The following is a 16,644-nucleotide window of genomic DNA, read 5'->3' on the forward strand; positions in this document are numbered from 1 at the left end:
TTAATCCGGCTGCCTTCAGCCTTGTATTGTAACTGTGTGCTGTAGCACGAACTACAGCACACAGTTACAATACAAGGCTGAAGGCAGCCGGATTAAACCCACTCCCGCAGCACGGGAAGTTAAACTAACACGCAAGACAAGGGTAAGTTCATACTTTTATATTTTCCTACATTTAAAGACTTATTATCCGTTACGTCTTTCAAACTCCAACTAACAGCCGCATTTTTCCTGCCAGTTACAGATCGTGATACAGACGATCCAACTGTTCTCATACAAACTACAAATTAGCAAACTTCATATTCGAAACAAGCCACACCTCTCCACTCAACAGGAGATAAGAGACGTGAAAACACCGGATGCCTTCTCAAGGAAACTTTTTACTAATAGCTCAACAGAAATACTTCACACAGTGCATACAAGTTCTTCAGTAATCAACGAACTCATGAAAATTCACAAGACTCATAGTGAACTGTATTTTAGTCCATCAGTGTTTTTAACATTAAGATTTTTAATAATAAGTCTTAGTTTAACTAACAAACGCCTTCAATGCATCCCCCCCCTCTTCCCCCCCCCATCCATTCACACACGCACTACTAACACTTGTTTTTAAGGTTTTAAGAAAATTGTGAGACTGCTTTTAGCTAATTTTTACTTTTGCCAAATGCAAGCAGCTGATGATGAATGCAACGCATTCGAAACATGTCCTGAACTTTTAATCTAATGTCTATTGAAATAGCCTAAGGCTAAATAAAAGTGAAAGTATCGATCAGGTGGATTCTTGTTCCTTCAATTAATTGGATATGACTGTAAAGTCGAACCACCGGGCGAGTTGGCCGTGTGCGTAGAGGCGTGCGGCTGTGAGCTTGCATCCGGGAGATAGTAGGTTCGAATCCCACTATCGGCAGCCCTGAAAATGGTTTTCCGTGGTTTCCCATTTTCACACCAGGCAAATGCTGGGGCTGTACCTTAATTAAGGCCACGGCCGCTTCCTTCCAACTCCTAAGCCTTTCCTATCCCATCGTCGCCATAAGACCTATCTGTGTTGGTGCGACGTAAAGCCCCTAGCAAAAAAATAAATAAAAAATAAATAAAGTCGAACTGGTGTGTGATTTGCAGTGTGTATTATATTTCTTGTCTTTGTTACGTTAAACAAGTTTTATTGCGTAAAGCCTTTTTCAATTATCGCATATCTGCTTAATTTATCAAAGAAGTCCTACTATGTATGCTCCAAACTAATATTCGCCACAGCTGCTGGTGTTTAACATGTATTTCTTCTTGATTGGTATGTTCATTTAGAAATCATTGGCCTATGGTGTAAGTAGATAGGATTTTATTGAAGTATCCTGGTTAAACCATGAGTTATTATATTTTGTAGACCAAAAGTATTATTTTCATCAAGCCGGTGTATAAGTACAAAGTATGTTACAAGTGTACCGTACATTTATGTACATTTCAATACGGACCTAACATAAGATTATAACGTGTAAGCCTGTACATGTCGAAAATCGTTAAATTTTTTTGTCGCGCGTGAGTTTTACTGATAGCCCTTTTCAAAAGTTGGCAGGTATGCAGATGGTGCAATTAGTGTAACAACAATTGGCTGGGGAACATCCCGCAGTATCCCCGGAGAAGATGGTAATAAGAAAGAAGTCGGACAGTGTCCTATCTTATCAGCAGGCAGAAAATGTGACGTTTAGCTCCATGTCAGACTTATAGAATTAACGATGGGCCGTGTTTAACACTCAACTTAAATAGGGTTGAGAAGGCTAGATAAGCAGAAGGCGGGACACATGGAGAGCGAATCACGGGTAGTAGAGAGAAATCTGTCGGGTGACCAGTGCTTGGCACAAGCACAAGATAGGTCTAGAATTCTCCATAGGAGTGATTAAGCTTCGTGTTGTGTTGGTTTGTGCGACAGAGGGGAGCTCACAAAGCTACCTGCCATCATATATTATGATTCCAGTGAGGCATATTTTGCCCTACCTGGGTTCCATGAAGCTTTGAAGACATACATGGCATAACTAACTGGAATGTTGTTTCCCCATGTCCTAACCACAGACAGTCACCTCCTCATCCTCTCCTAGTCCAATTCCATACTCTGTCACAATACAAACAGCCCTTTTCAGGGCCACATAAACAAACCAGCCTGTGGAAATTATTAAGTTATCAACCATGTTACATTGTTGAAAATTTATCTTGAAAAGAAAAGCATTCACTGTGTTTGATTTGAACCTCTGTGATGCTCACGATTCCTGCTGTCTTCTAACCAGTAACCACAAATCTTATATTACCCTGGATTAGGAAAAGGGATTGGTGTTTCTTAGAATTACCGACATGGTGGGTCGCATAAGACTAGATTGCAATGGGGGGGGGGGCATGTTATGACTTCTTGGCACCAGTGAAGTCCCTAGGCTTGCAAAGAATGCTAAAATACCTACAATTACTTAAAACACAAAAGAGGAGGACCACAGCTAATGAAGTAAACACATTCCTGCAGCATACTATACAGCAAAATGAACAAAGAGATCATTCGTTATAAATTAGAACAGTATATTGACGAATGCAGTAAAAGTGAGTTTAACACAGCTGCTTACCATCAAGCACTGTTCTTCAGTCGTGCTTTTAGAAGACTACAATTTTATCTCTTCGCACGAGAGTTACAACAGTTTAACCATTTTTATATTATTATAAACCCCACTAACTTGTTCTAAGCAGCAGAAATGTCTCTTTACTAATTTTTTAAAATTCTGTTTTACTCCACTTGGATTTATTAACTACATTCTTCATCATTATCCTGACGCTTGAACTGTTCAAAACCCGATAATTTTATCTAACACCCTCAACCATCACAAGGCCCGGCTTTACTTGTTCCAATGTAACAAGCACATTTCCATCATCCTCCTCACATTCATATGTAATTTTAATACAATCAGGTACCTGATTAATTACCTTTCAGATTGAGATTAAGGCTGAAGATGCCCTTAATTAAAGGGCGAAACATGTCCCTATAATTTTATTCAGGTTTTAATTTCTTAATTAAGATCTCTATTTATGTATTGAATAGGTGGAATAAATAAATTTTAATATTTGACTTCATTGTACATAATCTTCCAATCAGTGGAATGAATTACTGAATTACTGGTGGATCTTTTTTCACAAAATTAGCTTAGACTACAAACTTGAGAGTGGCGTATAGGAGATAAAGTTTTTAAAAACTAAGATTAGGTAGACGTTGCTCCCCAACAAAGTATAAGTATACTGAGTATAAGTATACTGATTTATTTGGCATGTATCAGCTGCCTAAAAGGAAAGGAGGTCAGAAGGAAAGCCTGAACACATATACAACCAAATGCACTCATGTCTCCTATTGTAGTATTATTACATTACATTTGATATCGAATGCCCAAAAAAATTTGGCAAACATATTTTTGAAAGACATTTAACAGTTTGAGTGGGCTTAACATCAAGAAGTATTTTATGGTTGTTAGAAGGACATTTTATTGAATACCTGGATGACAGCAGAAGCTGGCTACTGCATCCATTGTAAATGGTTTGTAACATATAATAAGTAGATACATATCGTATTGCTATTTTTGTTCAAATCTGATTTAATTGGGTATGAAATTAGTTGTGAATTTATCGCAAATGTAACATATACATGTCGATGCTTTAATTGTGATTGTTCTAAATGATGATTGATTTTTAAAATGTACTTTTGAGGTTTGCATAACATCTACACAGTTCTAAGTTCTCTCAGTACTTTCAGTGAGTATAAATACTGAATAAAACTATGCACACCCATTAATAATATATTCTCAGGGAAAAAATACAAGCTGCAAAATGTACATACTCTTATCCGAAATGATCACCATGTGCGGCAACACAGCACCGAAGACGTCGTGGCCATTCATCGATAGCTGCACTAATTGTGTCAAGTGGAATATTTTTGGCAGCTGATGTGGCTGATTTTTTTAACATCTCAATATTCCAGTGCCATTTTTTTACATGCTGTCTCCTTGAGCTTCTGCTGCAGAGAAATATCTAATTGATTGAGGTCCGGACTTCCATTGGGCCAGTCAGCAGCAGCGATGAATCATGCGACATTGCTTGCCAACCACCACTGCTGTGTCATTTTTGTTTTGTGTGCAATGCGGCTATCCTGCTGATAAATCCACGATTTTCCTTCAAACGGCTTCGAATTGTTACGTGGTTACATGTTATAAATCACATTTTCTTGGTCTGTATTGAGCTGTCATATAATATTTATTCAATACAGTCTTAGAAGGTGTCCACCTTTTCAATACTTTTTTTTTTTTTTTTTCAAATAGAATCTTCACATTTACATCGATTTGGTTGATGGGACAAGTTTTACCCTCATTTAGGGCATCATCAGCGAGTTTCTCGACTCAAAACCTCCAAATTACAACCAGAATTCTGATTATAATTTTTTAAAATATTAAACTATTTAGTTCATGTTATTTTAAAAAAAAATTGTTTGCCAATACTTAAAGTACCCATTTGGCTAGAGTAACTATTTGTGTGAAGAAGAGTGCATTGAAACAATGTCAATCCTTGAATAAGAGTTCTGGGATACACAAACTGACAGTGGATTTTACACTGTTGAATCACTTGGGTAGTTATTTAAATTCAATCTTATTGTCTATTAATATGATGGATCTTCGTTGGACACACATTCTCGATGATACAATTTAATGTTTATTCTAGAAAACTTTTTTATCAAAGTGTCCTAACTGCTCCACTTCTGTTAACTCTTACTGAGAGAGCATACGTAAATTGGATATCCCTATATATGCTGTCAGTTTGAATTTGTAAATGGTTGATTAAATTGACCTATTTGATACCGCATTCTCTTTTTAAAAGAGCTAATTTCATACCTGTTGTTTTAAAATAAAATAACTTTAGAATCATATTTTTCTTACTGACATGCACTGTACCTACTACATTTGTTTTTTTGGAAGACAAATTTAAAAACAGGAAGGGTGAAGTATACTAGTTATCAAATTAAAATGTGTGCCCCTTCTCAAGATACGTGATAAGTTGCGTGACTATAGCCTCACTCGACAACATTCCAGTCGCTTCTGCTTGGGCTGCTTTTTTTCCCTGTATAAATAGAAAATCCAGACAGTATCCACTGTCAGACTCACAAATTTTATAGGTGTTTATGCAAAATTGGACCCTTTTCTGTGGATTGTATTGGATGTTGCACAGTCTTTCCTTAAATTTTACTACATTTTCATCTACATCTGTATCCTGCTCTGGATAGTAAACATCTGCTAAATGTTGTTGCAAATGGTTTACAATGGATGCAGTTTTTCTGAGTTTGTCATTTTCCATGTGGGTTTCATTGTTTCTGAAATGTAGAAATTTAGAAAGGATTGCAAACCTTTTGAGAGACATGACTTGAAAAAAGGGAGTGGGTATGGACCAATATAGTTGTAGGTTGGGTTTTCTTACTTGAGCAGTGAGGATGCATAAGCAAAATAACCCTTGACTTCATCGATTTGGGAAGCAATCGGCTCATACTGGGTGAAGTAGGATTATCTGGAAAAAACTTATTGGCAAAACGGTTTGTCTCAGTAGAGATTTCATCCCATAAACAGTCACGAACCTTCCATTGAAAAAAGTCTACGGGGGGGTTCTTGTTTATGGTGGGATTTATACCAGAATGCCCTGTAAAACTGTATTTGGATGGTTTATCACTTTCACCTTTACTAAATAAAGCTATATGACTTTCTCAAGCTGTATCACTGTCATATTCATTCCTGCTAAGCTTTAATATAAGCTCAGTTTCATTGCCCGTTATACGTGGTTTGCTACAGCCGGCTATTTCTCCTGACTACCACTCTTTGAGACTGCCAGCGGCGTGATGCAATCTTCGATGTTCATTGTAATTTCAAGAGAGAGCAGATTCTCAGCTTTCAAACGGTATACTGCATGTCATCCCATCTATGGGCGTCTTGAAATAGTTGCAGAATGTTGCCTCTGCGTAGACCGCTTGCAAAGCATCTGTATATGTATGGTCACGATGAGCGAGACCACCCGACAGGTGGCAAGGTATGCCAATGTGTTAAACTTGTCTGAAACAGACATTGTTCATTGATATCGAGGTTTTCTTTAACTATGTTGATATTCTACGTAGTAAGTGGATTATGATACTGCTCTGTTGGAGGAGCCTATTATAGTTTTTCTACAATCTTTAAAATTGTGATAGCATGTTAATTAAAAAATTAGAACTCTCCTTGAACATTACAAGTAAAATAAATGTAAGGATGAGGAAGTCTTGACTAAAGTAGAGCCATGTATTTTCGTTAAGATAATGCTGGATGAAAATATGAATGAATTAGTTCGTTATTAAATGTAAATAGTGTTCAGCTATATTCTAGTGTAAGATTGTAAATTCATCTTGGTCAAAAACTTGTCAGAGTAGAATTGTTTTTGTGTTTGTAGTCTGTAAAGCACGGGTGCTCAGCTGGGCACACGTTGAGGCTAGCCCAGTGCGGCCGAGCTGACCTGACATAAATGCAGGCAGCTTATGTAGGATGAATGCGTCACAGTGAAGCAAGAGACCGAGCACACTCGGCAGGGAAGTGAACCAATGTCATTCAGCTGTGACTACGAAGCTCTCCTGCACTACTGAGCAAAATGCTGGTTCAGGTGCGATTTTGAAAATGAAAAATAAGAAACACTGTAATCGCAAGAAAACTGGCCTTTTCAACACATTCCAGTTTGATTTATACTGCGCTTAATGTAAACAGTCAATTTTATTTTCTTACATATATACTTTCAGAGAAAAATGCCACTTTATAATTCTTACAATTTACAAAGATACAGGGTTTTGGCATACAAGCTACGATTTACAATCCTTTGATGGGATTGACAGTATTTCCATTAAAAAAGGTAAACTTTTTGTTATTCATTCAGCAAAACGTAATACTTCAACAAGTTTAATGCTTGATTATTCACACTGTTGTAGTGTTATGTGACTTTCCCCGTTCACTGAATTTCTGAAAATAGTATTTGAAACCTGCACCAGCTGTACTGTCGCTTGCTGGCACAAGTCACACAAGGACAAGAGATATAAAAAATAACCCAAAAACAGAATTTAAATTAAACAAGAGGATACTCATCAAAATGTGGAACAGCTGGTGTTACGATCCACGGACCTGTGGGTTATGGGCCCAGCATGCTTCCATGCTCTGCTACTGCTTACTGCACCAGCTATTTTGGTAAGTATCCTGTTTTTTAATTTTGTTTTGAGGGTAGTTTTGATATCTCTCGTCCTTGTGTGACTTGCGCCAGCAAGCGACGGTACAACTGGTGCAGTAAGGTGGGACAGCTGGAACTGCCCAGAGAAAGTGAAGATCGAATATAAATGTTTGGTATGGTAAGAAACAACAGGAAATATTTCTAAAGAAAAGACAAGAGAACTTCCTTTGATAAACTAAATAATTATTTAATTAGTAAAAAAATATACAAAAATTAAAAGGTGAAGAATGTCCTCAAATAGAATGCATGGCGCAACTTTAAATAACTAATATGATAATTTTTAAAGAAATGATGACAAAATTAGTGACTCAGGTGCCAAATTCCTTAATTACAATGCAAAGTTAAATTAAAATCAGAAGTTAATTTATGAATCGAAGGACTTCTTTAGTCAGGCGAATGAACCACGTACCATAAAACAGATGATGTCCTTTAATTAAAAACCCAAGAATAAATTCAAACCAATAAATTAATTGCAGAGGATTGATTTAGTTAGACAAATAAACCAAGTACAATAAAGGAAAATATGTGCCCTAATTCAAAGTAAGAATGAATTAAAATCAATAAATTAATTGATTACTAAATTAATGAGGACGGCGTTACTCAGACAAAGGGCCCAAATACAATAAAAGCGAAGACGTCCACTAAAATTAAAAACCAAGAAAGAGTTAAAATCAATTAACAAATGGATAAATAAGTTGAAGAGCCAATGAGAACTGCCTATAAGAAAACAGGTTTAAACGGGACCATGGTCTCAATTCACAAGCTGGCAGAAATTTTTTGTAGAATAATGATCTCAAGTTTAACTATTTACTTTTGAGGTTTCAATTAAATTCACGTTTTCACCAATTGTTTCTAGTTATTTTGTTCACATCAGAACATAGTAAGGGAGGCCACAGAGATTTTCCCAAGAGATCAGGCCTCAAACTTTTCAGACTTGTAAATTAATAGAAAATGTAACGATTAATCACAGACAGCAATGAGTGACCAGGATAAGTAATATTAAACAAAGCAGGTCACAGTAATGACGGGAATATTCAGAAAACTTCACCACAAAGCAAGAGCAAAACCAGCTCAAATCAATCAGCGGCACGCCCACTCCAATCAATCATCAGTAATCATCACCAAGGGCTGCAGTTGCCATGGAGACAACACACATACAGGCCCCAGAGGTGACGAATCGCAGAACTGTAAAAACAGTGTGATAACCCGAGGCAGAAATGAAGTATTACCCGAAGATGAATGCATAAACAGAAATTAAGGAAGGAAAACAATAGCACATAATCTGAAACCAGAATAGAGATACCAATTCCCAGACAAAATCTTGTGAGGTCACTATAACATTAATGAATTGCACCCATTGAGTAGCCTAATACCATCAAGGTTTCAGTTTTTGCAGTATCCGAATTTATAAATAATAATAATAATAATAATAATAATAATAATAATAATAATAACAAAACATGATTACCCAGTAGAAAGTTGCAACTTTAACAGTATAAATCATTTAAAAAACTATTACCATTTTTGGTTTACAAAATTTTAAATCATTTAATTAGACCAAAGAACGAACGAAGGTTGCAATTTTTTCCTTGAGATCCAGAAGATGAAAACGTTTCCGTGGCGAAGATAAGATCCAGAAGTCGTTCTTGACCAGCCCCAGGAGGAAGGATTAATTAGAAGTTGAAAGACTTACATGGTATCGTTGGATAGATACCAACGCCTTGACGTTAGTAACGCGGTCACTCGTACAGGCCCAGAAGATTCAGAAGACATAAATAAAGATGAGGACGCTTCCCGTCAAAACTTAAAATTCAATGATCTGAGGGCATAAAACCCTCGTGCTAAATGTCTTAACCCGACATAATGGAGTAGGTCGGAGCCATACACTCACGCGTCCACAAAACACCACTGTCTTGCATGATGGCGAACAATCAACTCAGCTCAGCCAGATAGGCCACCCCAAGCAGAGGCCACTCGGGCCCCGTCAAGAGATTTGATTGGCTGAAGAGAAGACGAGCCTCCAGATAGACTCGCACTAAATGTGGACCGACACAGTACCTGAGAAAAAGAAAAAAAAGAAAAAAACTCATGGTGAGTAGAAAATACACAATACATTAAAGATCGAATATAGCTCCCAGGGCAGAGAGGATGCAAATAAAACTTAGCCACATATAAAGCCGGTCAGAAAATAGTGGAAAAGAAGTCTGAATTAAATTCCAAATGACACAGATTTCAACGGCGATATTGCCGGACCCAAAGTGTAATGGGAGAGGCCTAAAACACATCACCTTGGTGACAAACTTAACAGGCTAGCCTCTAAATGGCGAGGGAGTTTCATCGCGAGTGAGGACTTAGATATGTAATATCCAAGATTAACACGTTCCATGCGGTTCGGGTCACCATGTGCCCCGAAGCATGTTACTCTTATCCGTCGGTGCGAACTTCCCAAAATTGCGACGTAAGTAACTACGTCCTAGTTACGAATTTCCGTTAACTAATGGCAGCATAGTGTTCTAATTGAAGTAAAGGATCGAGGCATACTGTTAGTTTTGATCGGCCCACCGGTGACCCGAAGGAATTTTTTTTCATCTTCCATTCATATCGCTTCGGGTCACCCTGAGTCCCGATTGTTGTCTGACCTATATTTTTACGCGGGAATCGCTTAGCGCGGTTACGGTGAATGAAGCCTAGAGTGTTGCTGCCCGCAGATGGTAGATTGTTGTTTAACGAGTACCACCCTTCTGAAAAATCAGATCAAAAATTAGATGGATGGCTTTTCCGGCGTTTGCTCTATTAACCAGCGTTTCGTCTTAGGTCTGACACTAGACTCTTCAGAGTGGGATGTGTCAGACCCTACCCACTGACGCTGGGGTGTATGCAGGTGAACTTATCAGAAGCTTATTTATGAAGCACAGTCTGATAACTGCATACGGGAGATAAAACTCCACAATGGAAACTCCACCTGCATACACCCCAGCGTCAGTGGGTAGGGTCTGACACATCCCACTCTGAAGAGTCTAGTGTCATACCTAAGACGAAACGCTGGTTAATAGAGCAAACGCCGGAAAAGCCATCCATCTAATTTTTGATCTGATTTTTGATATGCTCTGTTGGTGGAAAAGAATCTAATTCCCTCCATGGGAACTTAGAATTTCCATTTACCACCCTTCTGATATCTGCTTTCTACATTGCTCTTAGGTAAGCGAATAAAGGTTATTGGAGTAGTTATTGACATATTTATTATCTTCCGTAGATAATATTTACAAGCAATTTTATGTCCGTTTTTTAGGCATGGAGCCTTCACATTCTGATACACCGGTGGCACGGAAACGAAAGAGGGTTAGGACAGCACTGGATCCCGGACGAATTGTTCATTATTTGGAACAAAGTGACGACAGTGACAGTGATTTCTCTCCTGTATCTGAGGATGACCCTACGTACAACCTCCAAGATAGTGACTCGTCTTCTGACACAGACAGTGACTCTGAAGCATGTGGGTCAGCTATTTATGAGGACGAAACGCTAAGTGATAACTCTCCAAGTCAGATTGTTGGTAATGGCGATGTAAGTGATGACGATGTGCCAAGGTGGGGTCCAGTAGGGGGACATGACATTGGCATACCCATTTTCTGTGATGACACAGAAGTGAACATTGTGACTAATTTTGATAGCCCTTCTGATATTTATAACATGTTTGTAACACAGCAAATTATGCAGACTATGGTAACTGAAACAAACAGACTTGCTGCACAAAAGTTAGAAAAGTGTCCACCAAAGAAAGGGAGGCGTTTATCCAAATGGATTGATACCACTGAGGAAGAAATAGCCAAGTTTTTGGGGATATTACTTGTTACGGGGTTAAATTATGTCCCTGAACTGGCACTTTATTGGTCGAAGAACTCTTTATATGAGGATAAGGTAATAAAAGCCACTATGACTCGTGATCGCTTCTTAGATTTGCTCTCCTGTTGGCATTTGTGTGATAATGAAGCCCCTAGGGAGAGAAATGAAAGAGTGTATAAAGTGAAGCCTCTAGTAGACCAGCTACAGGAAAATTTTCAGAATGCCTTAACCCCTGGGAAAAATGTTGTAATAGACGAGTCCATGGTGCCGTGGAGGGGAAAGATTGCTTTTCAGGCAATATATTCCGAACAAATCACATAAGTATGGAATTAAACTATACAAAGTGTGCACGGAAGATGGGTATACGTTTGCAGTAAGAATTTATCAAGGGAAAGACGAGGAGCTGCAAGGGACAGGTCACGCTGAAGCGGTCGTCATGAACATGTGTAAGCCATTGTTGGGAAAAGGTCGCATCTTGTTCGCCGACAATTTCTATACAAGTGTTCAATTGGCACAGAATCTCTTGGACAAGCAAACACTTCTCTGTGGAACAATTCGACCTAATAAGAGCGGTCTCCCCAAAGATGTGGTTAATAAGCGTCTTAAAAGGGGGGAAATTTGTGGAGCAGAGAATGAAAAGGGGGTCAAGATAATTAACTGGATGGACAAGAGGAGAGTTTTGATGATATCCACTGTACCAGATCATGGTGATATTCTGGAAGACACCGGAAAAAGGAACAGGAAAGGAGATCCAATTTTGAAGCCGAAATCGGTTTTACACTACAACAAGATCAAAAAGGGTGTTGATCTTGGTGATCAAATGTCCTCATATTACACCCCATTGAGAAAGGGTGTAAAATGGTGGAGGAAAGTTGCCATTGAACTTCTCCTGGGTACTGCAGTTGTAAATGCTTGGATCCTACATAGCAAGCGCAGTTCTGGAAAAAAACAATCTCTTCGTCATTTTAAGGAATCTCTTGCCTTCTCTCTATGTCGGTACAGCACTGCTACATCTTTTACACCTCCAACAAGGAACAGGGCGCACACACTGGGTAAACTGGAAGGACCAGCCAGAAAAATGCGGCGACATTGCACAGTGTGCTACAAGAAGATATTTGCACAACATGGTAAGAAAATTGCCGATAACAAAACAAAGAAGGTGGTGACATTCTGTGCAGAGTGTCCAGGAGCACCAAAAATGTGTATCGAGTGCTTCAATGAAACTCACGTGAAAAAGTGCCAATGAATGTGTAAAACGCAATGGTGACAGTGTTTGTGTTATATCTCGTCTGGAAATCAGTACTTAATTTTATTTCATGACCTTTCTGAAAAGTATTGGCAAATGATGTTATATTTTTGTTCCGTTTTTACTGTAAATAGCTGGGATTGTTTTCGTATCTAGTAAATATTGTTCTGAATGTATATCCTTTCTCTTTTGTGATATTACTTTTTTACTAAGCATAATATGAAAATAATTAACATAGGCCTCTCATATTCACATAAAACCAGATCAATGAATTAGAATCTAACAATTATTTCCGGGGTCATTTCTGTTTCACGCAATTGTTGAATAGGAACACTGTCGCACAGGTACATACACTGGAATGTCTCCTCAACAATAGCGCACACAACAAGTGCACATGCATTGTATAGGATGTCATACTAGGGAGTAAACAAAGTCAAATTCGTCAGGTCACCGGTGACCCGAACCGATTATAACTAAAGGCAGCATCGGGTCACCGGTGGGCCGATACGACGTAACATTAAGTCATCGAAATTCACTGCCGCAGGGAACGTGTTAAAGTACAAATTGTTAATAATAATAATAATAATAATAATAATAATAATAATAATAATAATGCATTTACCAAATAGATATACAGTATGTATTCAAATAACCTAACTGATGTTATTCCCAGTAAGCATGATTGCATTGTTTGTGAGTTTGAGATAATTTTAACCCAAGCAAGCACAAGCCACAGCTTATCCACCTTAACTCCATATTATGTTAGAAGTGTTTCTTAAGCCCCTCTTAAAATATAATACTGAAAACTGTAATTCATTATATACAGAACAAAAATATTTTTTGGTGATTTGCCTAACTCTTTATTGTATCCGGTCAAAATACATTAATGAAATACACTGACTGACAGAGCAAATGCAACACCAAGGAGGAGTGGTTCGAAAGGGATGAAAGTTGGGGAAAAAACAGAGACGGCACGGACGAATAATTGATGTTTATTTCAAACCGATATGCAGGTTACACAATGCGCATGGCATCGACTCAGTAGGATGTAGGACCACCGCGAGTGGCGATGCACGCAGAAACACGTCGAGGTACAGAGTCGATAAGAGTGCGGATGGTGTCCTGAGGGATGGTTCTCCATTCTCTGTCAACCATTTGCCACAGTTGGTCGTCCGTACGAGGCTGGGCCAGAGTTTGCAAACGGCGTCCAATGAGATCCCACACGTGTTCGATTGGTGAGAGATCCGGAGAGTACGCTGGCCACGGAAGCATCTGTACACCTCGTAGAGCCTGTTGGGAGATGCGAGCAGTGTGTGGGCGGGCATTATCCTGCTGAAACAGAGCATTGGGCAGCCCCTGAAGGTACGGGAGTGCCACCGGCTGTAGCACATGCTGCACGTAGCGGTGGGCATTTAACGTGCCTTGAATACGCACTAGAGGTGACGTGGAATCATACGCAATGGCGCCCCAAACCATGATGCCGCGTTGTCTAGCGGTAGGGCGCTCCACAGTTACTGCCGGATTTGACCTTTCTCCACGCCGACGCCACACTCGTCTGCGGTGACTATCACTGACAGAACAGAAGCGTGACTCATCGGAGAACACGACGTTCCGCCATTCCCTCATCCAAGTCGCTCTAGCCCGGCACCATGCCAGGCGTGCACGTCTATTCTGTGGAGTCAATGGTAGTCTTCTGAGCGGACGCCGGGAGTGCAGGCCTCCTTCAACCAATCGACGGGAAATTGTTCTGGTCGATATTGGAACAGCCAGGGTGTCTTGCACATGCTGAAGAATGGCGGTTGACGTGGCGTGCGGGGCTGCCACCGCTTGGCGGCGGATGCGCCGATCCTCGCGTGCTGACGTCACTCGGGCTGCGCCTGGACCCCTCGCACGTGCCACATGTCCCTGCGCCAACCATCTTCGCCACAGGCGCTGCACCGTGGACACATCCCTATGGGTATCGGCTGCGATTTGACGAAGCGACCAACCTGCCCTTCTCAGCCCGATCACCATACCCCTCGTAAAGTCGTCTGTCTGCTGGAAATGCCTCCGTTGACGGCGGCCTGGCATTCTTAGCTATACACGTGTCCTGTGGCACACGACAACACGTTCTACAATGACTGTCGGCTGAGAAATCACGGTACGAAGTGGGCCATTCGCCAACGCCGTGTCCCATTTATCGTTCGCTACGTGCGCAGCACAGCGGCGCATTTCACATCATGAGCATACCTCAGTGACGTCAGTCTACCCTGCAATTGGCATAAAGTTCTGACCCCTCCTTCTTGGTGTTGCATTTGCTCTGTCAGTCAGTGTATGACGTTGATTTCTGCCCTCCTTCTTTCATTATTTTCTGCCTCCATTTCAAACCCTGGCATCGCCGCAGTGATGGAGAATGCCTGGGAGAACTTCACTCAACCTTCGCGGCTTGTGACGTAACCACAATGTCACTTGGTCTGAATAACATACAGTATGTTCATCACCTGCCTGCCCGCCCGCGGGGCGAGATGCCCAGCGTGAGCCTCTGCTGCGAAGGGTTCCTTGTGTACAGAGATTTTTAACCATATACAAACTTTACAAAAAATTAATGCTGCATTTCTTATCTTAGTTTCTTAGCTTGTTAGCATATGGCTGTTTTGATGTACTTTAGCTAGGTTCTTGCTCCATTCTGTTTTGATAACTATTTTTATTGCCATTACTCTTTATTTCGTAGTGAAACCCTGGAGTCTTATTTTGTTGTTCATTAATTCAGTGTTGTTGGTTTTAGAAGCATTTCTGTTGTCATTGGCACTTGACAGCTATCTATATAATAAAATATATGTACAAAATAGAATTTAAACCTACAGTATACTCTTAAATTGCATACCCCTAATATTTGTTCATTTTTATGTTTGTAAGTTGATGGTTTTTCATCCAGACTTTACAGGCTTCTGGGCCCTGTTTTGCCTATAAACTGATTTTTGTGTCATTTTTACAGGTGCGGGTAAAAATTGAGGGTGATAATGAACCCCAACCAACAATTCCTCGTGAAGAGGGCCAAGTTCCTTTCGTTTTTGTAGGTACTGTAGAAAGCATAGCTAATGCGAAAGTTCTCCTGGAATATCATTTAGCACATTTAAAGGTAAGACCAGTTGTGAAACTCATCAGTATTTTTTTTTCTGTGCATGGATGATTTTGCATGTGCAATCGCTCAAGAAAATATCTTCTCGTACATAGAATACACTGCATACTATGTATCAGTCTTACACCGCCTCAAATTTTGTTGTCGTTGTGCCCTATTGACCAGCACCAAGAGTTCAGTGGCATTCTGCTAGAGAGTTGCTATTGCTGTTTGGATTATGTCCATGGCACATCATTTATGATTATCATATTTTCTCCTCAATTGGAGCAATATAAAAAGATTTTTCTTCTTTGTACTTGAGTTTGTTCTGTAACACTAATCTATCCTCCTGTCAATGTCATCTCCATGTTACAGATTTCTGCTCATGTACTCTACGTTGGTCACTGACAAAATACTCTGATCCACATGTGATGTTGTCTTGCAAATCATTACTTAAGTCTGGCAGCATAATTTCACAGCATGGGCAAGGAAATTTCTTTTTCTATCCCCCGCCCCTACCCCCCCCCCCCCCCCCCGCCCCCACACACTTTTTAGGTTGTGTCTGCAAACTGTGTCGGATATGTGTATTTGGCTCTCTTTTACACTCGGATGCTCTTGCTGATACCAACCCAATGTGGAGGGTCGTAATTGTTATTGCGTGTTTCTGTGTTGGTTGGTAATATGTGTTGTTTTCACTGAAAAATTTCAAAAAAGACTCGCAAATGAAAGCATACTTCTTTTTCTGTTATAAAGGAAGCCAATTTTCTTCAGAGTTAACCTGTAACGATTGCAAGCTATTGAAAATATGAAATGAATTAACGGTGAGTGAAATAAGTATAAATACCAAGGCAATGGGCGCCACCTGTAAAACAATTACAGGAATATTTAACTATGTAGAGCAATGAGCAACTCCCTCTCCCAAGGCGACGGTCATCAGGCTGACGAAGCTCCAGACTTACTTTGTAACCTTACCTGTTTACCCCTGAAATTAGATGTAGGTAGCATGCCAGGTTCATCCTCACTCTACTGATAAAATGATTTACTGCAAGTTTGATACCAGGACTTTACTCCCAAAATAATAAATAAAAATATAATGAATACCACAATAATCATCACTTAAAGAGGCCCCCTCCTGATTGCCGTCCACAAAGGCAACGTACAAACAACTACG

General features: G+C 39.7%; 1 protein-coding gene across 2 annotated transcripts in view; it reads left to right on the plus strand.

The window, feature by feature from the left end:
- The window catches only part of Fmr1 (synaptic functional regulator FMR1), a 604,856-nt gene that overhangs the window by 265,236 nt on the left and 322,976 nt on the right, over window positions 1-16,644 (plus strand). For both annotated transcript variants that reach the window (XM_067136974.2, XM_067136973.2), the window contains one exon: window positions 15,351-15,494. In XM_067136974.2, coding sequence (XP_066993075.1) covers window positions 15,351-15,494 — 144 coding nt within the window. The remainder of the gene's footprint in view (window positions 1-15,350; window positions 15,495-16,644) is intronic.

Source organism: Anabrus simplex, chromosome 1 (assembly GCF_040414725.1).
Source record: "Anabrus simplex isolate iqAnaSimp1 chromosome 1, ASM4041472v1, whole genome shotgun sequence".
Taxonomy (NCBI): Eukaryota; Metazoa; Arthropoda; class Insecta; order Orthoptera; family Tettigoniidae; genus Anabrus; species Anabrus simplex.